The sequence below is a fragment of the Haliotis asinina genome, chromosome 15 (genome assembly GCF_037392515.1).
Source record: "Haliotis asinina isolate JCU_RB_2024 chromosome 15, JCU_Hal_asi_v2, whole genome shotgun sequence".
Taxonomy (NCBI): Eukaryota; Metazoa; Mollusca; class Gastropoda; order Lepetellida; family Haliotidae; genus Haliotis; species Haliotis asinina.
Window position 1 is genome coordinate 44,214,440 of NC_090294.1, and position 27,689 is coordinate 44,242,128.

Sequence of the window (27,689 nt, forward strand, 5' to 3'; positions counted from 1 at the left end):
ATGAACTGTGTGATAAGTACGGCAAAAAAAGTACGGCGGGAAAAAGAAATTTAGATAACAATACAATATTTACAGTTTGTGCGTTGCTTCATGATGTATTTGTCTGTGTGTGGAATAGGGCAATGTTCCAGCTTTTGGCGGCGGTCTGTAAATAATCGTGTCTGGTCCAGACAATCCAGTGATAAGCAGCATGAGCATCGGTGTTCATGTCAAGTAACAGGACAAGTGTGGCAACTGATGACTCCACAATAGCTTATTTTGTTCTGCCTCCATCAGTTGTAATTCTAATATGTTTCTTGTGTAACTCCTCACTCAGTAACGGTTGTATGGCTGAAGTCTTTATATGATCAACTCTGGACCGGCTAGACATTCCAGTGATCAACATCATGAGCGTCGATCTATGCAGTTGGGATACAATGACATGTGTCAACAAAGTCCGAGAGACTGACCACCCTATCCTGTTATTTGCCTCGTAAGACAAGCCTGGGTAACTGAGGGCTATTTCTTACTCGTGCCTAGATGTCGCGACAGTAAGCTGAACGAGCAGTTGACAACGGAGGCATTCACACGCATATTTATCACCTTCCAGCACTCACCATAAAGAACCTACAGCTCAACATGTCTTCACCCTTTGGGACCACCCATTATTTGTGGCTTTGGGGTTGTTTTGGGGTGGATAGGGGAGCATATACATTGTGAATCATACTGTAAAGGTATTTTTATCTACCTAATTAAGTTCGTCATCAAACACAACCCCCGTGCCATCCCACCCCCGCCATAAATTATGAGCGGTCATAATGTTTACTTAACTATAATGTTTTCTATTCCCAATATTCTAGTTTGTGGGTACCCAATTTGTCACTTTTACCGAAGAGCATATGTTCAAAAGGGAGTCCATTTCAAATAAATTCAAATTCCTACAAAGGGAATTTAGAACATAGTTGTGTAATTCAAAAGCAACACAAATGCGGTGACAATATCAGAATTAAGGGCTTCGTCTGTTCATGTCATAAACATACCTGCTTCCATGTCTTTGTGTGTCCAAGAGAATGGTCAGTAATTGACGAAATTAGTCTGTTAGCTGTCCGTTATCCCAGATGTACAAAACAGCTAACTTGGTTTGACCCTCGACGTCATTGGAATTTGAGGTAATGTGCAGAACGAAATATCTGAGGGTTTTAAGTATCGTGATAGGAGTTATTTGGCGCTGAACATGATTTGAGTCATTATGGGTGTACGAATACGCTAGAGAGGTCTTCCAGTGAGAAAATCTTGATGAAAGTAAGCCATCCATTGAAGAATGAAATGCAAAGCCCCAACGTTACATTCAATGTCTGATACAGTGAATAAGGAGTGAGTGAGTTTGGTTTTACGCCGCTTTTAGCAATATTCCAGCGATATCACGGCGGGGGACACCAGAAAATGGGCCTCACACGTTGTACAAATGTGGGGAATCGAACCCGGGTCTTCGGCGCGACGAGCGAACGCCTTAACCACTAGGCTACCCCACCGCCCCTAGTGAATAAGGAAGGTCAGGGATGACGGTATTGCAGCTGGAGAAGGTTACACAAAATATTCGCACTGTTCTCGGGCATTATTAATACTTATGTGGTGTTTTGAGGATTGGTTGCCATATTCTTGAAATTGACCCCACTTCTTAATCTTTTAAACATTTCCAGTATTGTTGTTACAAGTCGTCATCTGGGGCCCCTTTCACAAAACTCTCGTAAACTATGTGTTACAGCAATGGAGGTACGAATGCCACGAGGAAAGTTACGAGATCTTAGGCTTACGAGAGCTTTATGAAACGGGACCCTGGGCCTAGATTTTCGAAGCTGTCTTAGCGCTAAGATAGTCGTAAGTTGATGTTTATGTATGGCACTTACGACTATCTCAGCGCTAACAGAGCTTCGAAAATCTAGGCCCTGAGCTTTGACTGAAGTCCTTGACGTCATGGTTTTCTGACCTCACAATGCAGTGATGACGATGGGCACACTCAACGACTAAACAAACTATTCAGGCCGCACGAATCTCTGAGGAGGAGAATGACGACGAAGAATGTATGTCCCCAACCTTCTACCCTCACTTTGTACACTGTACAGTGTGAATACAAAATTGTTCCTTTTTTCTTGACATAGTCCATTTTCAATCTAGATTGTTGAAAACGACCAATGAAAATTAGGTACATCGTGAGGCAACACTCCTGAACGAACCCCATGAAAATGTTCTTGTAGCCTTGAAAGACGCAGTGCTACAGCTAGTACATGACAGTCATTGAGAGTTGACATTCTTGTGATTCATCCCATGTGTTAACATAAGTGCTAGCTTGAATCCGTGACTAGCTATGGGAAAAGAAAAATCTCACACACCGAAGTGTCAGGTCAAAGGTCAAGCCAGCGACCACGTTGTTACTGAGACCTCGACACTGAAGAACTCTCCCATACTCGCCTATATGTCTCAAACAAAAGCTTGACACGTCGTCTGCCATACAAGATATAAGGAACACACTATCTAAAATGCCTAAAACAAATGAATTAAAAGCCTTTATCACATCTGCAGTTGACACGGCCGTAAAATCTAAATTCACTTGACGCATCACTGAAACATGAGATTTAGGACCAGGGCCTAGATTTTCAAAGCTCTCTTAGCGCCAAGATAGTCGTAAGTTAATGTTCATGAATGGCAGTTACGACTATCTTAGGCCTAAGAGAACGAAAATCTAGGCACAGGTCTTGAAAGACACAGTGTTTGAGCAACTACAAATCGGTTTCTCAGTTCTAAAAGCGGAAAACAAGAAACTGTGAGCTGGTTTGAATGATGCAAACAAACTGGGGAACTCTCCCTAAAACTTGATAGTGTCTCAGACAAAGTTAACCAGGTGTTCTGCCTGTCCATCCAAAATGAGCAGTGTTCTAGAAAGTGCCGCATAAAGGTGTTCGGTAGAGTACAGTCTGAACATGGAGACCTGTTGGATAAGTTTCCTGAAGTACAAATCACGCAAATCAACACAGATGAGATTTCAGCATCCATGGGATTGATCATGCTAACAAGTCTATTGTGAAACCAGTTTTGGTCAGGTTTGTATTCCTGGAAGCCAAGTCAAAGGTTATAAAGGGACGGAAACAGATTAAAGAAACTGCGGATGACGTCACTGCGGCAAACGTGATGTTGTTAAACCAACTGAAAAGTGCGCATGAGTATGCATGGAAGAGGTTTGAATTCTAGCCTTTTGGGTGAAATCGACGCCATCATCAATGAAAGATAGACTATAAATAAATCATTATATGCTACATAATGGAGTAACGTGATGACAAACACATGCGGTTTTACGAACGTCACATTGTCTACTGCGTCCCGTTCCTCAAGACGATCGTAGCACTACCACAGTCGTAACTCCCATACTTTAATATTGACTTACGAATGTCGTAGTGCCAGGTTCTCGGGAGCAGGACAATACCCACCCAGACAATTCCCACCTAGGGCAATTCCTACCTGGGACAATTCCCACCCAGTTATTTTCACTATAATCCCCACCACACTTAAATAAAGAAATTGAAATTGAAAAGAAATTTTAAACTAAAAATGCTTTATGGTTCAACATCTTTATTGTACAAGATCACAACGTTTCGAGACAGTTCCTAGTCTCTTCTTCAGGTGAAGTGATGGTAAAACTAAAGGGATGTAGTATATATACACATATCAGTTGACAGATAACAATGGGTAGCATTTTTAGTTTGATTCCACCAACTTCTAAATGCCTTTGAAACATCTTAAAGAAATGTTACTTTGATTTTTTTTGTGTGTGATATTAACTTTGATAAAATTGTGACATTAAAACAAATTGACTTTGATGAAGTGTTTGCTTTGTGCGATTGAAATCACCACAGACTGCCCCACCATACGGTGTCTAGACTTCTTACGAAGCACTGCCCACAATATTAGAATGTAGAGAACTTGAATTCACGCTACATGCAAACATGGCAAAATCATGCAAACTTGACAATATCATTAAAAGTTTCACTAACCTTCTGTATGTCACGAAGTAGTGCTTCCTTACTTAAAAAATGCTAGCATTTGATATTTATTATACAGGAATAGTAAAACTGATGCTAAAACACATCAAGAAGAAGGTAATAGTTCATGTTTGCTTTGTATGGAATATTGTTATATGGTATATATGTTAAATTGAATAAATGGCGACACTGAACGATGTTCTTCGTGTTACTTTTGTTTTGGGGTGGGAATTGTCCGGGTGGGGATTGTCCTAGGTGGGAATTGCCCAGTTGGCACTTGTCCGGGTGGAAATTGTCCGAGTGGGAATTGTCCTAGACCCTATGGTCTCCTCAAGGAACGAGGCCCTGATTGACCCGACAGTAGACCATCCAGTACCAGTTACTGCCATATAATTAACATTGATAAATATCTATATCAAATGCAGACTTTATTAGTTCGTAATGTTTTTTCTATTCCTTTGACGCATACAAGGCATGTTTAGTCACCATATGTTTTCATGCTTATTAATTGAACTATCTTATTCACCTTCCATTACCGAAAAAAGGATTTTTTATTAATCCTCTACAAACGAGATCTTTTATTTACTTTTCCTTTTTCTCCTCATGTTCAAACATGACTTGTTGATGATGTCTGACTATCTATGTTACTGTAAAGGAAATGCTCTGCCGTTAGTTCTTGTCTCTCTGGTTATGATATGGACATTACCATACCTTTTTTATTTTATTTTATTTTTTCTTCTCTATTCCAAATTTCCTTCACTTTCTTTTTTTCTTTTGATATTAATATGCTAGAATCAAATTATGACATCCTTTCAAATGACATCTTGAATGAATTCGATAAAAGGCGAAAGACTGGAAACAATTCGAACTCAAAAGACAAAACCCGGTCTGTATATAATTGAGTCTGGACCAGACAACCCAGTGATCAACAACATGAGCATCGATCTGCGCAACTGGGAACAGATGATATGTGTCAACCAAGTCAGCGAGCCTGACCACCAGATCCCGTTAGTCGCCTCTTACGACAAGTAAGTCGCCTCTTACGACAAGATAGTCGCCTTTTATGGCAAGCATGGGTTGCTGAAGGCCTATTCTAATCCGGGACCTTCACGGGTCTATATGGTAGTCAGTATGATATCAACTGGCAATACCATGCACGTCAGTGTACTAATATTGGTATTAAATTAAATCAGAATGAGAGAAACGGCTATGAGGGTCCTATTACACTGAGTAAATGTGCCTCCGTCTTAACCTTTTCGAAAAATCGAAACTGTCTAAGGATCCGATGGCTCTGATTGAAACAAACATACTACAAACTGCTAATTTCCAAATGAACACATTGTTGCTAAGTGGATGGGAATGGATCTTTATTTTAAAATCTTCAAGATCATCAGTGAAAAAGTCACTACGCGATCTGATCTGCACTGACCTTATCGTGTCGTGTATTTTTGCAAGACGAGATATAAAACTTATGCCATCTCTGAGTGAGTGAGTGAGTGAGTTTAGTTTTACGCCGCACTCAGCAATATTACAGCTATATGGCGGCGGTCTGTAAATAATCGAGTCTGGACCAGACAATCCAGTGATCAACAACATGAGCATCGATCTGCGCAATTGGGAACCGATGACACGCGTCAACCAAGTCAGCGAGCCTGACCGCCAGATCCCGTTAGTCGCCTTTTACGACAAGCTGAGTCGCCTTTTATGGCAAGCATGGGTTGCTGAAGGCCTATTCTACCCCGGGACCTTCACGGGTCTATGCCATCTCTCAAGTAAAAGTACTGTGTTGTATGTTTTGTGAGGTCCTAGGGGAACCACCATTACTCGTTGTTCTGGGTGATGTTGTTTTACGATGCACTGTGCAATGTCCCAGCTATACAGCGGCCATTGACCTTTGATAGAGATCAAGTATATATCGTTGTCAAGCAGGAATTTACTTCTTGAGTTCCAAGTTGTGACACAAATTATTTTACGTTGTAGAGCAGGAATTTACTTGGTAGAGTGTCACGTTTCCATACAAATTATTATGATTTATGTATGTTTGCGGGTTCTGTTAGTAGTCTTCAGAGGAAGACCAATGTTTTATAAGAGTTTTGTAAAACAACTGGGGTCTCTAAATTTGGGAAAAACAGAGGTGTCAGTCTTTAGAAATGGTAGTAAATTGAGGCGGTATGAATCATGGTACTCTGGTGATCATAAATTAAACGATTCTACGTATTATAATTATTTGAGTTTATCGTTTTCACATAGACTTTCATGGTTTAAAGCGGTTCAAAATTTGGTCAATAGAGCAAATAATGCCTTGTCCTCTGTTAAGGTTTTTGGTAGTATCACCTAAAAATATTTCTCCAACTATTCTGTTCAAAATCTTTGACGTTCAGATAAAGCCGATAATTCTGTATGCTTCGGAAATACGTGTTTTTCAAAACTGGCATGTTATTGAACAATTTCACACTAGGATTTGTACGTATGTGTTGAGTGTAAGTTATAAATGCTCTAACGCAGCTGATTTAGCGGAATGTGGTAAACATTATATTTATGGTGGCAGTTTATTACATGTTATGAAGAACTGGTTCAAAGTTTTACACTTACCAAAGGATAGGAATCCAAAGCAGTGCTATATTATGTTGTACAATTTAGAAAATGTTGGTAGGAAAACGTGGGTATATTCTGTCCCAAATACTTTGTTCCATTATGGTTTTGGTTTTGTGTGTGAAGCTCAAGGAGTTGGCAACGAGTAACAGTTTTTGAAAGAGTTGGTGATTGTCCAAAGCAATTCATATTTTCAGAAATGCACAAATGTTCAAGGAATGGTGGTTATTCCAGTATTAAAAGTGAATTTTGCATTGAGCCATATTTAACTTCTTGAAATCTAAAGGTGCGAGTCGTAGAATAACAATGTTACGAACCATGCACTCCCAATATATAAAAACACCGATAGATTTGATGGAGTTCCGAGGCACCAAAGACTTTGTAATATTTGTAATAATAATGTCGTCGAAAATGAATTTCATTTCCAATTTGAATGTAAAATTTACTATGATTTGAGCTGTAAGTATTTTAAAGCACTACCAAATTACATAGATCAGCAATATTTTCTGAATACATCATCATGTACCATTTTTTCAACAACTAATTTTTCTACATATACACATGAGTATTAATTAAGCACCACCAAAAATAATTGTCGATTGTAACAAAAAGGGATGAAAACAGAGAAGTCAACCAGTTATATCTAAACACACATGCAGTGCTGACTCAAATGCATATTTTTTAATGCTGAAGTCCTGTCATGGTACATGCGACTGGGGGATATAAACTTGAAGGTGAAATAAAGTATTCTCATTGCTTTCTATGTGAACAGTGCTGAAATTGAACTTTTTTGGACATGCCGAGGCGTAGGCTTTCTCAAAATACCAGACGGTAGATTATTTGTATGCAGGAAGCTGGTTTGTCCTGTCGCAGCATTGGGCCCAGATTGAATATCAATCACACTGTCATTAGTCGCCTTGTAAGGAAAGACGCGGTCACTGGTTACGTCAAGGATCGTCCACGATCAGGAAGGCCGAGAAGGACCACTCCCCGTGATGACCGTGCTCCATTTCGCGTAGTGAGATACAGGCCCATGACCAATGCCAAAGATCTCAGAGTACAGTGGAGAGTGGGTGTTCGTCTCTCAACCAGCACCATCCGAAGGAGGCTCAGGTCCGCTGAACTCCGTGCACGTCGTGCAATCAGACGTCTGCGCGGCAGTGCACTTAAGACCTGTCGGAGTTTAAGGGCTCAGCGTTTGGCGTGGTGTAATCAACGGTCTGAGGACATGGCGCAGCTAGGATCTATTGGTCTGATAAAAGCCGTTTTCTTCGTCTTGTTACTGATGGCCGTTGGCGAGTTTGGAGATGAAATAATGAGGCTTGTCACCAGCAGGTGGATCCATGCAGCTGAACCCTTTGGCGGTGGCTCTGTAATGGTGTGGGGTATATCTCCTATGACTGTAAGCTGAATCTTGAAGTCACAATTGAAGGGACACTCAATAATCAAAGATACCAACAGGAAGTACTGGAAGCTGCTGTTGTCCCGCATTTTGGTAATGCCAGTCGACCAGTATTTATGGACGATAATGCTTGGCCCCATCGTTCCAGATCTGTTGTCGCATACTTGTAGAACAACGCAGTTGACAGATTACCTTGGCCTTCGAGACGCCTTGATCTCAACCCAATTGAGCATTTATGGGATCATCTGGGGCGTCAAGTTCAAGTAAGGGATCAACCAGTTCAAAATCTACAGGAATTAGCCCAGGTTCTTCATGAGGAATGGCAGAGGATTCCAATGATGCGCATTCGGCGTTTGATTTCCAGCATGAGGAGGAGGGTTGCAGCAGTTATCTGTGCAAGGGGAGGATACACAAAATACTGATGTCACCATTACTGTTGACTTAGGATTGAACAGTGAAGGTTTTTTGTGACCATAGTTTTGGACATGATTATTGATAACGTTTTTACTGTCCCCATTTCACCGTCAATACATTACAGCCGAAAGTAGCAGCAGTGTTAGTAGTTGATGGATTGACACTTTAGATGGTTCAGTTAACGAAATGATAACCATGTGTTTGTTTTCCATATCATGAATGACCAGTGTGTTGTGTTCAACACAATCTTATAGCATGAAAATGGGCGGTGCTTAATTAAAGCTCATGTGTATACATTAAGGAAGCATTGTCACTGCGTTCTTTAGTTACATGAATCTCAGCGTCAATAGCCACTACCTTATAATGACACTTGTTGATTTTGTATTGTACCTGGACCAATGGCCTTCTTACGAAATAAAATTGGTTGAATAATTGAAATTACTGTACCATTGCTAAGCAGGAATTCGAATTACGTGGCACTCACAAAATAAAAGAAATTGTTATACACTGAGTTTGTCATGACTGTACATATACTAGTACCATATATTTAAGATAAGAAATAGTGTCTTGGACTTCTTTGATATAAGGAACAAACTGTTTTATTATAAATGCTTTCTCATTCATCACTTCCGGGGCTTCTCTATCCTGCTAGAATCACAAACGGTAAAGATCTTGGTTACAACTGCTCTTCATGAACCCCATTTGGTTGACACATGTCATTGTATCCCAGCTGATTGATGCTCATGATGTTGGTCGCTGGATTGTCTGGTCCAGACTTAATATTTAAAGATCTCCACCATATAGCTCGATTATTGCTGAGAGCTGTGTGAAATAAACATCTTAGAATTACAACTGATGAATGCAGAACAATAAAATCAATTATGCGGTCAGCAAATGTCACACTTGTCCTGCAAACTGACATGAACACCAAACTGTTTTTTCATATTTATTGTCAACACATTGAACATGTCACTGTAGTGGTTGTACATGCTGTAGTAAAATGCTCAAAATGAGAAGGTTTTGGCACTGAATAAAAATCACTTTATGTTGGCACTTAAATCATAGTAAGGCACATCACAGGGTTGCTAAAACCTGCACTACGGTTTCTTAAAAACAATACATAAACAAATCTATACACATCTTGACATTTGTGTTAATCCACTGTCATGTACAATTTCCAGTATATCAAAAATAGATACAGGTCATGCCAGAGGTATGACAGGTAAAATTATTTGGTTTATAACTACAAACAAGCATAACGTAATCCATAAACAATGTACACATACATTATTAGTTAAATGTGTTTCTGTATCAAAATACTGAATCAACAGCTGACTAGGGAGAATTACCATAAGTGAAATATGACTGAAGAATCATCTACATCGAAACCATCAATGACCAATAACAAGATATTTGAACAGCTCTTGAATGGCCCATGTATGTTATCACCTCAATGTAGACTTGATGGATCAGTTAAACCATAAACTTGACTGAGACTATCAAACAACAGATGACTTTCTTAAAAAACAAAACAAAAACGTTTTCATAAGTTATCAGTCCAATTTCAATATGATACATTATAAACTCCTTTAGGTCTGTAACAAAGTATTCATCAATCCTGTCTTAATCTATGGTCACGTGTTACTGTTCATCTCATTTTGTGAACGTTCAAAGCCCAATGTCATGGGTGCGAAAAGATACCTGTAAGTACTTTGTGGTGGTTAATGTAATATGAAACGTCTGATTGTTGAGTCTCTGGAATGTACAGAACAACAACAAATGTATTTTACCCATGTCATGAACCATTCAGAATGTCAAAATAAATATCACGACTGAGGAATTATTGTTTAGCCTGTTTCCCTCATTGTGACATTACTGTGATATGTTACATTCATGTAATTCATTACATTTGGCCGAGCACCAGTAACTATGTAACAATATCATTAAAGTCTGTCATGGATGCTTGTTATATAAGATCTCCCATGGAATACATGAATAATATATTGAACAATCCCACAAGTGAATTAAGTATGATATCTTCCAGACAACTAAATACAAACATGTATTGTATGACCAGAAATTATTGAGAATTGAAAGATTGTAATTTTTAAAAAGTTTTTCACACATTACTCATGAATTAAATGTGAATATTAGCAGAACACAACTCAAAGACAGGTGAACAGTTAGTATTTTGTCAAGTCACTATCGGCAGCAATGCAGACTTCAGTATACTACTGATCAAAGAAGTTAGAAAGTCATGGTCCATGCTGTCCCAAAATCGGACATCTTCCTTCAATTCAGCAATATTTGATAGATTTTTCTTATTGATACTTTCCTTCGTAAGTCCCCAAATACTTTCTATTGGACTTAGGTCTGGGCTGTAGCTTGGCCAATCAAATAATGTCATATTTTAGGTCCAAAACCAGGCCTGTGAATGCTTTGAACGATGTTTGGGTCATGGTCCTGATGGAAAATACAAAATTTTCTTATAGAACACGTGAGCAAATGGAAATAAATGTCCCTCGAGAATATCTGTGTACTGCTCACTGTCTATTTTCCCCTCAAATACACAGAGGGGGGGTTGCCCCTGATACAGATATGCCACCCTACACGTTAAATTTTGGATGGTACTTTGGGTGCTGATACAAAGGTTTTTCAGTTTGTTTGGTCCAGGATTTCAGTGCATAAGACCACAGCCATGCTAAACTTTCATCTGAGAAAATCACACTGTCCCAGTTAAAATTTCTATTGCAAGCACCAGTTCAACTTCGCTCCTTTTGTTCAAGTTTCATGACCGGCGATGGAATTCCTTGAATTTTCTGCCAACCAACTGCATGCAGCTCAGTTCAAATGTGTCTCCGTACAAAAAGCCACAGTTCCTCTATCAGTCATATCCAGCCTTCAGTTTTCTAAACTCTGTTTGTTTTTAGAAACAAGAATACCAAGCCACCTCCTGTCACTGACAGTCAATTTTCTAGGCCTACCTGCGCCTCCCTGGTGCTCAACGCCATATCCATTGGAAATATTTTTGCAAACATGTTAAACAGTGGACACAGGGATGTTTGGTCCAGAATTTCAGTGTATTAGGAAACAGCTACACAGAACTTTCATCTGAGATAATCACACAGTCCCAGTTACAATTTCTATGCTGTTAGCACCAGTTCAACATTCACTCCTTTTGTTCAGGTTTTATGATTGGTGATGGAATACCTCGACTTTTCTGACGACCCATTGCATGCAGCTCAGAGTTTGTCTGTCAGTCATATCCAGCCCTAATTTACTTTTCTAAACTCCTTCGTTTGTTTTTAGAAACAAGAATACCAAGCAGCCTCCTGTCACCGACAGTCAATTTTCTGGGCCTACATGCGCTTCCCTGGTGCTCAGTGTCATATCCATTTGCAATATGTTTTAAAACACGATAAAAAGTGGACACAGGGATGCCTGTTCTACTTGAAATCACTTTAGCTGATTTGATGTCATTGTTATAATACTCTAAAATCAACTTCTTCTCAAAATCATCCACACTGAGGATCATTGAAACTGTCGTCTGCTAGCAAGTAAACAAAGGGGGATAACACTTAACAAACTAATGGAAAAATATTAACGGAGTTGTTTCTCTTGAATGAAACCTAGCACTTGATAGCTGATCAAGGTTGTTTATACTGGAAATTCAATTAAACACATTCCTAACATTCTCAATAATTTCTGGTCATACTATATTATCAGCATTTTGAGATCATGATTAACGTGATAAGTCAATGTTTCCTCCAGTCATATGGATACACACGTCAATCACCCTCTCATTCTTTGAAATATGAAATATACCATGATGTAAGCATATTTAAAATGTGTATGTGTATGAAAGTATCAAATTATAAACAATGATATCTCATAAACGTCACATTAAGCAACTGAGGAAGTAATAAAACTTGTCAATCCAAACATATATTTAGCAACTGAGGAAGTAACAAAACTTGTCAATCCAAACATATATTTCGCAACTCAGGAAGTCATAAAACTTGTCAGTCCAAACATATATTTAGCAACTCAGGAAGTAATAAAACTTGTCAATCCAAACATATATTTAGCAACTCAGGAAGTCATAAAACTTGTCAGTCCAAACATATATTTAGCAACTCAGGAAGTAACAAAACTTGTCAATCCAAACATATATTTAGCAACTCAGGAAGTAACAAAACTTGTCAATCCAAACATATATTTCGCAACTCAGGAAGTAATAAAACTTGTCAATCCAAACATATATTTAGCAACTCAGGAAGTAACAAAACTTGTCAATCCAAACATATATTTAGCAACTCAGGAAGTAACAAAACTTGTCAGTCCAAACATATATTTAGCAACTCAGGAAGTAATAAAACTTGTCAATCCAAACATATATTTAGCAACTCAGGAAGTAATAAAACTTGTCAATCCAAACATATATTTAGCAACTCAGGAAGTCATAAAACTTGTCAGTCCAAACATATATTTAGCAACTCAGGAAGTAACAAAACTTGTCAATCCAAACATATATTTAGCAACTCAGGAAGTAACAAAACTTGTCAATCCAAACATATATTTCGCAACTCAGGAAGTAATAAAACTTGTCAATCCAAACATATATTTAGCAACTCAGGAAGTAACAAAACTTGTCAATCCAAACATATATTTAGCAACTCAGGAAGTAACAAAACTTGTCAATCCAAACATATATTTCGCAACTCAGGAAGTAATAAAACTTGTCAATCCAAACATATATTTAGCAACTCAGGAAGTAACAAAACTTGTCAATCCAAACATATATTTAGCAACTCAGGAAGTAACAAAACTTGTCAATCCAAACATATATTTCGCAACTCAGGAAGTAATAAAACTTGTCAATCCAAACATATATTTAGCAACTCAGGAAGTAACAAAACTTGTCAATCCAAACATATATTTAGCAACTCAGGAAGTAACAAAACTTGTCAATCCAAACATATATTTCGCAACTCAGGAAGTAACAAAACTTGTCAATCCAAACATATGTTTAGCAACTCAGGAAGTAACAAAACTTGTCAATCCAAACATATATTTAGCAACTCAGGAAGTCATAAAACTTGTCAATCCAAACATATATTTAGCAACTCAGGAAGTCATAAAACTTGTCAGTCCAAACATATATTTAGCAACTCAGGAAGTAACAAAACTTGTCAATCCAAACATATATTTAGCAACTCAGGAAGTAACAAAACTTGTCAATCCAAACATATATTTCGCAACTCAGGAAGTAATAAAACTTGTCAATCCAAACATATATTTAGCAACTCAGGAAGTAATAAAACTTGTCAATCCAAACATATATTTAGCAACTGACACAATAAATCATGGAAGAATCTTAAATTTTTATCCGAATAAACAGAATAGTAAATGACTGACCTACAAACCAAAAATGTCCCACACTACATTCCAAAGGACTGAGTGATCAAGAAAAATGACCCAAGCTACACATCAACAGGTTAAGTGATCAATGAAAAATGACCCAAGCTACACTCCAAAGGACTGAATGAACAATGAATGAAAACTGCTCCAAACTACTCTAAAGGAATGAATGATCAATGAAAAATGACCCAAGCTACCCTCAAAAGGCTTGAGTGTTTAATGAAAAATGACCTAAGCTGCATTTAAAAAAAAGAGCAATCAATGAAAAATGACCCAAGCTAGACCAACAAAAGATGACCCAAGGCTCATTCTACAGGACTGAGTGATCAATGAAAAATGACCCAACCTACATTAAAATAAAAAATGAGCTAACAATCACGAGAGGTTGCAATGAGCAGCCAAATGAAGAAGATCAAACTATCAGGCAAATAAAACTGACTTATCTTCCAAAACTGCTACAAGCTTCATGTAAATATTTGTTCTGCAAATCCAATTCCAGTAATATTTCCAAACCGTAACAAGTTACATTTCAAAGGAGTACATATAAGATGAACATTGTTAATGGTTGTTTTTCAGTTAATCAATTACAGTTTATTCTGGGATGTTAACTCAAATCAGAGACAACCTGCTCTACTGAGGTTGAGTGTCCAGTTCTGGTTACTCCCAAGGCCCCCATACCCCTCCATGTAGTTTGGGGTCACACTTGGGGTCAGGGTCAGGGTACCTGGGGGGTACTGCTGTTTTCTGGTAGTACTCTAGTCGGTCCAGCAGCTTCTTAACAATGCCTGGTTGTGATGCTGACAAGTCGTTGTGTTCATTTGGGTCCTTTGTGATGTCGAACAGCCATAGGTTCTTTGCCTTGTCATCCTTGTCCACCACTGTATTCTTACTGAGATGTGGTGGGGGAATCCAGCTGCTGTTTCCTGTGGATGGAAGAAGGCTTGTGTGATCAATTTTAGACAAGGAAGTTGTCTAAAGACTTGTATTGAAACAAGGATTTTTCATTAGGCTTGCAATTTCCCATTTGAGCAGATCGATGCTGATACTGTTGATCACTGGATTGTCTGGTCCAGACTTGATCATTTACAGACCGCCAACATACAGACAGAATATTGATGAGTGCGGTGTAAAATTGCATTCACTGACTCACTTTTTACAAAGTACTTTTTTTAGAACTCTTTTGTCAGCATGGTAGCTATTACAGGTTCCATTACATTATATTAGAATCACATGCTCTCTGAGCATCATAAGTAAACAACTGAAGAGGTAAAGACTTGTGACAGCCGTGACTGGATGAAATAGCGTAAGATGCTTATATTTTTTAAAAGAACTTGTATCCATTAATAAAAACTGAGGTATTTAGTGCTGTCATTTTTATCACCATGACTTATACTAACATGTGTAAGGATATTTTCAAGTAGGTGACATTTGGTGCAAAACAGGTTGATGTGTTCTGCTTCCTGTGCTTGGAAAAGACGCCTAACGAAATGGCCAGAAATTGTGCTTAATTGTAGTTTAAAGGCCTGACTGTACCCATGTGCACATGGAATGGCTGCTTAAAGCCTGGATGATTTTTAAAAAAAGTCACTATAGAAATCTATGGGAAAACACTAGGTGTTGTGTAGCCTATAACAAGAACCAAGGGAGATCACTCTCCTGGCATGCTTTACATTGATGCTACTTGTTAGGAACTGTATATGCTAATAGTGACCCTTTGTAAGTTATTATCTTCGCAGTTACTACATTTCATCACAGAAGTCAGATAAACCTTAGTTTACCAGCTTTATAAAAACTGAAAACATCTTCCCCTGAGGAGGAAACTCGGGTAACTGTCCAGTTTCCATCATTGTCAAACTAGACTGGTATTTTATAGCCCAAAGAGTGGCTATTTTTACATACGTGCTCACTTCCTTGTTTGAAAATCAGATTACTTCCTTCTTTTTCCTTGTAAAAGTAATTAAAATGGCAACACCTGCTTTAAACAATCTGCATAATTTGATTCAAGATTATAACAAAATTGTTCCTACCTCATATAGAACATTAACCTTGTACAGCAGCTTGATTAAAATCCCCTTTGACTGAAGTAACAATCTAACAGAATATGTACTTTACTGAGAAAGTGTTATACATGTACCAAAGAAAATATATGCTGACTATTTGACCACTTTCTAAATGCCATTGTAAGTTTCTAGTCGGGCATCTGTCACCTGCTTCAATATAAAGTGGGTGAGTGAGTTTAGTTTTACGCTGCTGTTAAGCTATATTCCAGCACTCTCACGACAGGGTACACCAGTAAGGGACTTCACATATAGTGTTCGATTCTTAGGAATTAAACCTGGCTCTTTGGAAACATGAGCAACTGCCTTAACCACTAGGCTACCCCACCAGCCTTATAGTATTAAACTGTGAGTGTCCACCAACCTGGATTTCCTGTAATGAGCTTCCAGTCCCCGACTCTTATAGCAGCTCTGATTCGCGTGTCAAAGGTGTTGTTATAAAGCTTAGCTCCCTTGGGTTGTGTCAAGATGTCAATGTTGTGCAGGATCTCCTGCCTTGGACTGGCCTCTCCTTCACTTGAACAAAGGCAAATTAATACATTAATTTCCCTTATTGTGTAAGCAAGTAAACATTGTTGTCCTTGTGACATATACTTTTGCTGAGACCTTGTTTCAAGCATATACAGTGGAAACTGTCAAAACCGACAAGTTGTCAACACCAGCGTAAAATCTCAGTCCCATCAGTGGCTTGTACATTTACCATCAACTCCACAATCCAACACATTGTCTAAACCGGATTATTTCTTCAGTCCCTCTGAGTGACGGTTTAGACAGCTTCCACTTTAAATTCTCAACAAAAGTTTTAAAATTCGTACTGCATAGGTAGGAAATTTACACTTAACATGTCTGAAATCAACACAAAATTTTCCATCATTAAATAGCACCATTAAACAACACACAAACACTTAGCACTTCTCAACATCCTTGGCTCAAATGACAATATTAAATTAAGAAAATATCCAAATGGGGTCCCAAACAATCCTTAATTGCAGGAACTCTTGCCAGCTGATTCTAGACTTCTATAGGTCTCCTATTTAATTCATTCTATCAGGTCTTTGAGACAGATTAGCTCTATGCTATATTTTGAACATATACAAAACTGTTATGCTGTTGTTGTTGATGATGATGATGATGATGATGATGATGATGATGATGACATAAAGGTTGGCACCGTATAAATAGTGGCATACCTGATGGTCTTCCATTGGTCAAATCCATCCAGAGGCTTTGTTCCACTGGTGTTCCCACCAGCCACACCCACCAATGTTGGGAACCAATCAGAGACATGGATCAGCTGATTATTGACAGTTCCTTTGTTCTTCAGCATATCCCCATACACAAAGCCCACTCCATGAAATCCCCCTTCCCATAATGACGCCTTCCATCCCCTCAATGGCCAGTTGTTTCCCCCTTCGTGGACCTGTCCACCATTGTCTGAAAACAAGTTTTTTTCCAGGTAGATCATAAGTATTAAAAACTCTATGAGATAAAATGGTTCCACTTTTCAAGCTAAAACAGACAACTGAACATCCTATGTAACAACTGGTCTTCAGCAACCAGTGCTTGTCAAAGGGCACTAACAGAATCGGATAGTTGGTTGATACGAACTGTGTACATTGATGCTCATGGTGTCGATCATTAGATTGTCTACTCCAGATGCAATTACTTACAAACCACCATGATAGAGCTGGAATATTGCTGAGCATTAAACAACAAACAAAATCTTAAATCAAGCTGAAATATACCCTGTAAACTTGTAGGTCTTTTTATAGCTAATGTTAAAAAAAACTGACATAAAATTTAAGATAAGCTGTAGTATAAACGATAAATTCAAAATATAACACATCAATGCCAAAGAATAACCAGTCTCAGTTATCTGCAAAAACAGATTCCAATGCCTAGGGCAAAATAGCAGGGGAGATTTTTAATGACTGGAGATAAATATACTGTTCAGTCTGAAGTCTCATGTATATGACAGTTTAAAAATGTTTTTTTTTATCCAAACCCCACGAAGACTGAGAATAGAATCTTCAGTAACCCATGCCTGTTGTTAGAGGCAACTAATGGGATTGGGTAGCTGGGCTCCCAGATCTGGTTGACACATGTCATTGCATCCCAAATACCTAGATCAATGCTCTTAATATCAATCTCTGGATTGCCTAGTCCAGATTCAAATATGTAAAAACTGCTGTCATATATGGAGTGTGGCATTGAAAAATAACCAAATATCTTTAATCATGTTGGTCTGACAGTCATCACTATGTGAAATTCAGCTCAAATAAAACATTAATTACTTACCTGTGGAAAAGACAATTAGGGTATTCTCAAGCTGGCCAGTAGCATTGAGAACTGCAGTGATGTTCCCAATCCCCTCATCCATACATGCGGTCATCCCTTAAGTTAAACATTAATGTAAATCAAGTAATATTGTTGAATATTGGAACGTAGACTAATAATTAGTACCTGAAAATATGTATTTTGATAGTAACAAGCTAACCCATATACAGTGAAGCCTCGATAATCCAGACAGTTGTGTTTTTCAGCAAATTCGTCCGTATTGCGGATCATCCGGACTACTGAATTTCACGATGCCATTTAGAAAGTGGTCAAATGCAACATATGTCATATTTGGGATTTCACTTTCTTAGTAAAGTACAAATTCTAGTACTTTTTTCGGTTGAGTCCCATCCGGGATTCGAACCCGCACCCTCAGAGTGAGGCACCTAATCACCAGCACACAAAGTCAGCCGCCTAGCCCGCTCAGCCACCGCGTTTAGTGGTCTAAACTTGCTTTCGGATGTTCTTCTTTATACCTTGCAATCTCCCTCTTTTCAAATGCAGTTATCTTGTTTCTTTTTCGCTTGGTAGGTTGACTCGCCATCTTTGCTGATACAAGTGTCAAACAAACTGTGAATGTACAGCATCTTCTGTCGGGGACTTTTAATGTCTAATTACAACAACCCTTAATTGACATTTCTCAAAAGTTAACAAGAGTTTATCATGTCAACTCAATGTCACCCAGTGTTTATTGCTCCCAATGACAGAGCAATAAGTTATGTAAACATCGACGGGAGTCGCAGTTACGGTTCGTGAACATCATTTACAGTGTCCGAACAATGAAGCGATTTACTGTTTGTTTTACTGATTGGTTACACCTTTTTAGCGTCCGGTTCCGGAAACTGAATTTCCGGATTATGGGTGCTAATTATATAGGCATTGATTGGTAACAAGCTGAAATCATCCGGGAGGCGAGACATCCAGACTAACGAGGCTTCACTGTAAATTGAAAAGGAGCTCAAGGGAGACCAGAGACTACCTGAGGAAATCTAGACTTGCTTCATTTAAAGCTTTAGCATTGCAGATAGGGGCTTGGCAGCTGGGAAAAGAGTGTGGTTCAGGAACTGTGAGACAGAATACATTGAAGGGAGGGCTTGGCAGTTGGGAAAAGAGTGTGGTTCAGGAACTGTGAGACAGAATACATTGAAGGGAGGGCTTAGCAGTTGGGAAAAGAGTGTGGTTCAGGAACTGTGAGACTGAATACATTGTAGGCAGGGCTTGACACTTGGGAAAATAATGTGGTTCAGGGATTGTGAGACAGAATACATTGTAGGCAGGGCTTGACACTTGGGAAAAAATTGTGGCTCAGGGATTGTGAGACAGAATACATTGAAGGGAGGGCTTGGCAGTTGGGAAAAGAGTGTGGTTCAGGAACTGTGAGACAGAATACATTGAAGGGAGGGCTTGGCAGTTGGGAAAAGAGTGTGGTTCAGGAACTGTGAGACTGAATACATTGTAGGCAGGGCTTGACACTTGGGAAAATAATGTGGTTCAGGGATTGTGAGACAGAATACATTGTAGGCAGGGCTTGACAGTTGGGAAAATAATGTGGTTCAGGGATTGTGAGACAGAATACATTGTAGGCAGGGCTTGACAGTTGGGAAAAGAGTGTGGTTCAGGAACTGTGAGACTGAATACATTGTAGGCAGGGCTTGACACTTGGGAAAATAATGTGGTTCAGGGATTGTGAGACAGAATACATTGAAGGGAGGGCTTGGCAGTTGGGAAAAGAGTGTGGTTCAGGAACTGTGAGACAGAATACATTGAAGGGAGGGCTTGGCAGTTGGGAAAAGAGTGTGGTTCAGGAACTGTGAGACAGAATACATTGAAGGGAGGGCTTGGCAGCTGGGAAAAGAGTGTGGTTCAGGGATTGTGAGACAGAATACATTGAAGGGAGGGCTTAGCAGTTGGGAAAAGAGTGTGGTTCAGGAACTGTGAGACTGAATACATTGTAGGCAGGGCTTGACACTTGGGAAAATAATGTGGTTCAGGGATTGTGAGACAGAATACATTGTAGGCAGGGCTTGACACTTGGGACAAAATTGTGGTTCAGGGATTGTGAGACAGAATACATTGAAGGGAGGGTTTGGCAGTTGGGAAAAGAGTGTGGTTCAGGAACTGTGAGACAGAATACATTGAAGGGAGGGCTTGGCAGTTGGGAAAAGAGTGTGGTTCAGGAACTGTGAGACTGAATACATTGTAGGCAGGGCTTGACACTTGGGAAAATAATGTGGTTCAGGGATTGTGAGACAGAATACATTGTAGGCAGGGCTTGACAGTTGGGAAAATAATGTGGTTCAGGGATTGTGAGACAGAATACATTGTAGGCAGGGCTTGACAGTTGGGAAAAGAGTGTGGTTCAGGAACTGTGAGACTGAATACATTGTAGGCAGGGCTTGACACTTGGGAAAAGAGTGTGGTTCAGGGATTGTGAGACAGAATACATTGAAGGGAGGGCTTGGCAGTTGGGAAAAGAGTGTGGTTCAGGAACTGTGAGACAGAATACATTGAAGGGAGGGCTTGGCAGTTGGGAAAAGAGTGTGGTTCAGGAACTGTGAGACAGAATACATTGAAGGGAGGGCTTGGCAGCTGGGAAAAGAGTGTGGTTCAGGGATTGTGAGACAGAATACATTGAAGGGAGGGCTTAGCAGTTGGGAAAAGAGTGTGGTTCAGGAACTGTGAGACTGAATACATTGTAGGCAGGGCTTGACACTTGGGAAAATAATGTGGTTCAGGGATTGTGAGACAGAATACATTGTAGGCAGGGCTTGACACTTGGGAAAAAATTGTGGTTCAGGGATTGTGAGACAGAATACATTGAAGGGAGGGCTTGGCAGTTGGGAAAAGAGTGTGGTTCAGGAACTGTGAGACAGAATACATTGAAGGGAGGGCTTGGCAGTTGGGAAAAGAGTGTGGTTCAGGAACTGTGAGACTGAATACATTGTAGGCAGGGCTTGACACTTGGGAAAATAATGTGGTTCAGGGATTGTGAGACAGAATACATTGAAGGGAGGGCTTGGCAGTTGGGAAAAGAGTGTGGTTCAGGAACTGTGAGACAGAATACATTGAAGGGAGGGCTTGGCAGTTGGGAAAAGAGTGTGGTTCAGGAACTGTGAGACAGAATACATTGAAGGGAGGGCTTGGCAGCTGGGAAAAGAGTGTGGTTCAGGGATTGTGAGACAGAATACATTGAAGGGAGGGCTTAGCAGTTGGGAAAAGAGTGTGGTTCAGGAACTGTGAGACTGAATACATTGTAGGCAGGGCTTGACACTTGGGAAAATAATGTGGTTCAGGGATTGTGAGACAGAATACATTGTAGGCAGGGCTTGACACTTGGGAAAAAATTGTGGTTCAGGGATTGTGAGACAGAATACATTGAAGGGAGGGCTTGGCAGTTGGGAAAAGAGTGTGGTTCAGGAACTGTGAGACAGAATACATTGAAAGGAGGGCTTGGCAGTTGGGAAAAGAGTGTGGTTCAGGAACTGTGAGACAGAATACATTGAAGGGAGGGCTTGGCAGTTGGGAAAAGAGTGTGGTTCAGGAACTGTGAGACAGAATACATTGAAGGGAGGGCTTAGCAGTTGGGAAAAGAGTGTGGTTCAGGAACTGTGAGACTGAATACATTGTAGGCAGGGCTTGACACTTGGGAAAATAATGTGGTTCAGGGATTGTGAGACAGAATACATTGTAGGCAGGGCTTGACACTTGGGAAAATAATGTGGTTCAGGGATTGTGAGACAGAATACATTGTAGGCAGGGCTTGACAGTTGGGAAAAGAGTGTGGTTCAGGAACTGTGAGACTGAATACACTGTAGGCAGGGCTTGACACTTGGGAAAATAATGTGGTTCAGGGATTGTGAGACAGAATACATTGAAGGGAGGGCTTGGCAGTTGGGAAAAGAGTGTGGTTCAGGAACTGTGAGACAGAATACATTGAAGGGAGGGCTTGGCAGTTGGGAAAAGAGTGTGGTTCAGGAACTGTGAGACAGAATACATTGAAGGGAGGGCTTGGCAGTTGGGAAAAGAGTGTGGTTCAGGAACTGTGAGACAGAATACATTGAAGGGAGGGCTTGGCAGTTGGGAAAAGAGTGTGGTTCAGGAACTGTGAGACAGAATACATTGAAGGGAGGGCTTGGCAGTTGGGAAAAGAGTGTGGTTCAGGAACTGTGAGACAGAATACATTGAAGGGAGGGCTTGGCAGTTGGGGAAAGAGTGTGGTTCAGGAACTGTGAGACAGAATACATTGAAGGGAGGGCTTAGCAGTTGGGAAAAGAGTGTGGTTCAGGAACTGTGAGACTGAATACATTGTAGGCAGGGCTTGACACTTGGGAAAATAATGTGGTTCAGGGATTGTGAGACAGAATACATTGTAGGCAGGGCTTGACACTTGGGAAAATAATGTGGTTCAGGGATTGTGAGACAGAATACATTGTAGGCAGGGCTTGACAGTTGGGAAAAGAGTGTGGTTCAGGAACTGTGAGACTGAATACATTGTAGGCAGGGCTTGACACTTGGGAAAATAATGTGGTTCAGGGATTGTGAGACAGAATACATTGAAGGGAGGGCTTGGCAGTTGGGAAAAGAGTGTGGTTCAGGAACTGTGAGACAGAATACATTGAAGGGAGGGCTTGGCAGTTGGGAAAAGAGTGTGGTTCAGGAACTGTGAGACAGAATACATTGAAGGGAGGGCTTGGCAGTTGGGAAAAGAGTGTGGTTCAGGAACTGTGAGACAGAATACATTGAAGGGAGGGCTTGGCAGTTGGGAAAAGAGTGTGGTTCAGGAACTGTGAGACAGAATACATTGAAGGGAGGGCTTGGCAGTTGGGAAAAGAGTGTGGTTCAGGAACTGTGAGACAGAATACATTGAAGGGAGGGCTTGGCAGTTGGGAAAAGAGTGTGGTTCAGGAACTGTGAGACAGAATACATTGAAGGGAGGGCTTGGCAGTTGGGAAAAGAGTGTGGTTCAGGGATTGTGAGACAGAATACATTGTAGGCAGGGCTTGACACTTGGGAAAATAATGTGGTTCAGGGATTGTGAGACAGAATACACTGTAGGCAGGGCTTGACACTTGGGAAAATAATGTGGTTCAGGGATTGTGAGACAGAATACACTGTAGGCAGGGCTTGACATTTGGGACAATAATGTGGGATTAGTGGGGCTGTGGACCATATGGACCTGTGTCTTGCATGTGTGAGGAAGGTACACAAGATATTGGTCTCATAAACTCCTCAAAAGGTTGGCTAACAATGGTTATAGGGATTGCGGAATCATCCTTGGGAGCATCATTTTTGATATAATAAATGCAACAAAACATTCTCCCCATCAAAAGAGATTCTGCTTAAAGCAGAATCAATTCTGAAATTCCCATTGAATCATGAACACGTGTTTATGAACCTACTTAAATAGTGACAACAGGTGTTTCTATGCAAACACAACAGGTGTTACCACTCAGATTCTAAAAGCAACATTTTTTAATCAACACCTCATGCAATGATCTCATAATTATATATTTCTTTAATCATGGACAAAGAGATATGTTTGTCCAACAAACACTCTTTACCTAGGTTTTTGGAAATGGTGAGGCATGCTGCCTATGATGGAAAATTACAAGTCATGATATTACAAGTCAAGGAAAGTTAGAAAATTACAAGTCATGATAGAGCTGACATACAGGTAAAAGCAGAGGAAAACCCAATTCATTTAATTGGAGGAGATACAGGCCATACACAAGACCACCTACTAATGACATCATTCATTAACAGAGATTACATTACCAGCAAAAGTGCGCCTGTTCTTGTCTTTGATGTGGCTGTAAGGAGTCAGATATTTGTCTGGAACCTGCAGTGGTGAGTGTGTGGACTGATAAGCCAGGTACAGGAAAAATGGCTGCAAACACAAACCAAAACATGCATGATGAGGCAACAAGAAAAATACCACTGTCAAAGTAGTGAGATAAAATTTAATGTCATATAAGTTATAAACCTCTTTCAGCAACAAGACCAAGTCCACACATGCACACAAGTCCATTATACACACAAAGTCACATTTGAAAGTTAATTTTATACAGACATTTAAAAAATGCAATATTGATTACAATTAAAAATTTAAAATGTGTTTTAATTATACAATTTATATTTTACTGTATCACATTTGATGACCATCCCATAAACAGTCTTCAAGGATGAAACTTGCTAGGCCAGATCATACACATGCCATTGGTGACTTGTCATGGCAAGAGGCAGTGACAACTCTACCTCAGACACCCGGACAGGTAGGAGTCCAGATCACAATCACAAAAAGTATGTTTACGACATTATGAGATCGTCCATTCAAAATGTTGTATTTGAACAAGCCCTCCATGAAGAATAGAGCACAATATCAAAAAAACAAATTTAATGTCAGATACAGTCAATGAGGAGGATCTGGGATATTAATACTTTTCTATTCAGTTTTGCCATTTAATTTTTTGCTGAGGGTCAATTCATTTGGATAGTAAGTTCGAGTGAGGTTTGGATAAATGCTATGAAAGGTATCGAGTATTGCAGTAGTTTTTTCCAGGTGTACAGCATGAGGTGTCATGCATTTCTACACAATTAATACACTTCAGAAACTATGGTACATTAAAAATTGATGACAGTGAAGTTGACATTGTAATGAAACTTGCCAATAAAGTCACCACACATCCACTGCCATTAATTCTATGATTTAGACTAATATTGATAGGAAACACTCTCGATGGAACTTGCACCTACTTTAGACTCATCATGATCCTTGATCACATTGATGGCCCTCTCCGTAAACAGATACGTTGAATAGTGGCCTGTCTCGTTGAAAACTGGGTTTGTGTTGTTACGTAGGTCATGGCCGCAATATGCATATTTGGGGTCATGGTTGTCACAACGATAATGTGTGAAGTAGTCCTCGCTGCCTGTCAGGTAGCCTGCAGTAAGTACATAAAGGGGTAAGCAAAAATAAAAAGGTGATGATTGGTAAATAAATAAAAATACTAAATAACATGTAATGTGTTTTTGTGAGTGAGCAAGCGAGTGGGTGAGAGTGAATTTACACCGCTTTCAACAATATTCTATCACAACAAGGGACACTAGAAATGAATTTTAACTGCTTCATCAAGATAACATGGATAATCATAGTGGTTCATTTGTTTCACAAATATCATCCTTTGCTAGCAACACCTACAGTTTAGATCTACAACCATAGAAATCTGGTCAGATATGCTGACTTGGTTAACATGTCATTATATTCATATTGTGTTGATGCTCATGACGTCAATCACAGGATTGTCTGGTCTACACTCAGTTATGTACAGACTGATATAGCTGCCACATTGCTGCCACATTTAAAATCTGTGATAGAATTGGTTTCCAGTTACCTTGGCTTTCATAACAGTGACTACTCGAAGTAGGTGACACATTATCATATTCATATTGTGTATCAAATGCTCATCATGTCAATCACCTGATTGTCAAGTCCACACTCAGTTATTTATGGACTATCATGAATAGCTGGAATACTGCTGAGTGCCAGAAACAAATATACAGACAAAACAAACAGTCATCTTTCCTTACCGTAGTATGAATCAAATCCCCGATTGGTAGGGAGGTACTCATCTTTGTAGAAACCCAGGTGCCACTTCCCGACAGCGTGGGTGGAGTAGCCGGCCTGTTTGATCTTGTCAGCTACTGTGGGGCTATCCAGTGGGAGGCCATTCGGCTGAGAGGCCCAGATGATGCCGTGTTGTAAACCTGTGTGAATCTGAAAACAGACAAAACAGATGGCTAGACTTACTAACTTGGTTGACAGGACTGCATATGCCAGTTGTATAGATCAATGTTCATGATGTTGATCACTGGAGTGGATGGCCCAAATTTGATTACTTACAGAACGTTGCCATGTAGCTTGATTATTGTGTATTGCTGTGAAATTGTGTATTGCTAAATATGAAATAAACATCACAGTGTTTATAGACAGATATAAGTGAGTGAGTGAGTGAGTTTAGTTTTACGCCGCTTTTAGCAATATTCCAGCCATATCACCGCAGGGGTCACCAGAAAATGGGCTTCACACATTGTACCCATGTGGGGAATCGAACCCGGGTCTTCGGCGTGACGAGCGAACGCTTTAACCACTAGACTACCCAACCGCCCCTTATAGACAGATATAAAGAAACTATACGCCTTAAATAGGATTTGAACCTAAAATGCCAACATTCCCACAATGTGTGTGATGATTCTTCTCAAGGAGAAGTATGTACAATTATTACAATTATTGTGAATTATGTCTCTCCACCCCCATCCCCCAAACACACACACACACACACACCTCACTAGAAAAAAAATAAAAAATAAAAAAAAGATATATTAATAGTAGAAGTTAAGTGATCTTCCCCTGCATGTCATGTACAAGATCAAAGGCGCCCCTTCCCTCCACAATTTTAAGCAAATGTTTTGTTTTTTTATTGATAAGTACATAATTGTTGCCCATCTCACTGAACACCCCTAACATCACCATCTCTCTCTCTCTCTCTCTCTCTCGTTCACACACACACACACACACACACACACACGCACACCACTAAACTGTCCAAAAAAATTGCACTGAGCCAAAGAAGTCCGTGTGATAACTTAAGTTAACGAAAAGTAAATACCGCTAATTTAGCTGTCAACCCACTGTCGGCCAATTCCACGCGAGAGAATCTTCAGAGAATCATTTGACATGCTCCACGGTTGTCGTCTGCACAGTTTGTAAGTGTTACGAGTCAGTCTCAGTAAACTTATCCTCAGTACTTTTCGATACACAGTGGTGGAGTGTAACGAAATACACTGAGACTACGTGTAAGACTGACTCACCTGGTACCTCCCTGACATGAACTGTGACCGTGTCGGGGTGCAGATAGGCTGGACATAGTAGTTTTCTAGCTTCACACCAGCCGCGGCAAGTTTGTCAAGATTTGGTGTTTTAATTTCCGACTTGTGGTACCCGATATCGTGGAATCCATAATCGTCAGCGAGGATAAAAATAATGTTCGGGCGATTTGACTTCGCTGCCAAAACAGTGCAACATGCACAGAATAGCAATATATGTGCAAAGTGCATGGTGGTCACGAAACTGCTCAAGATCCAGGTGTGTGAACGCCTACATTTGTTCGGTTTTTCAGAGCAGTTCACTTGTGATCATGTGACAGTGATTGATCATGTGACTTGTGCAAACTCCTCAACAGTGCCACTGCATATGTGCTGTATGATGAGTACGGCAACCTTTGGGCAAATAATTGAGATGACCATATAGTATTTTCAGACAATTGTATTTTTCGTTCCTTCAAAATGGTTTTGTTTGTTTGTTTGTTATTTAATGCACTCAGCAGTATTAATAATATATTATCCAACTTTTGTTAGGTTGAATCCCATCCGAGATTCGAACCCACACTCCACAGT

General features: G+C 39.8%; 2 protein-coding genes across 2 annotated transcripts in view; one reads left to right on the top strand and one right to left on the bottom strand.

The window, feature by feature from the left end:
• Nucleotides 1-27,689, top strand: part of LOC137265590 (transcriptional regulator QRICH1-like) — a 63,273-nt gene that overhangs the window by 9,323 nt on the left and 26,261 nt on the right. The gene's annotated exons all lie outside the window — the stretch shown is intronic.
• LOC137265346 (arylsulfatase B-like) lies at nucleotides 14,500-27,439 on the bottom strand. The gene is made up of 8 exons (XM_067800731.1): nucleotides 27,105-27,439; nucleotides 25,824-26,010; nucleotides 24,990-25,177; nucleotides 24,012-24,123; nucleotides 18,198-18,293; nucleotides 17,090-17,333; nucleotides 16,264-16,415; nucleotides 14,500-14,765 (listed from the first exon to the last, which is right to left on the bottom strand). Exons 1-8 carry the CDS (start codon nucleotides 27,348-27,350, stop codon nucleotides 14,500-14,502), a joined length of 1,491 nt encoding a protein of 496 aa, XP_067656832.1. The 5' UTR covers nucleotides 27,351-27,439.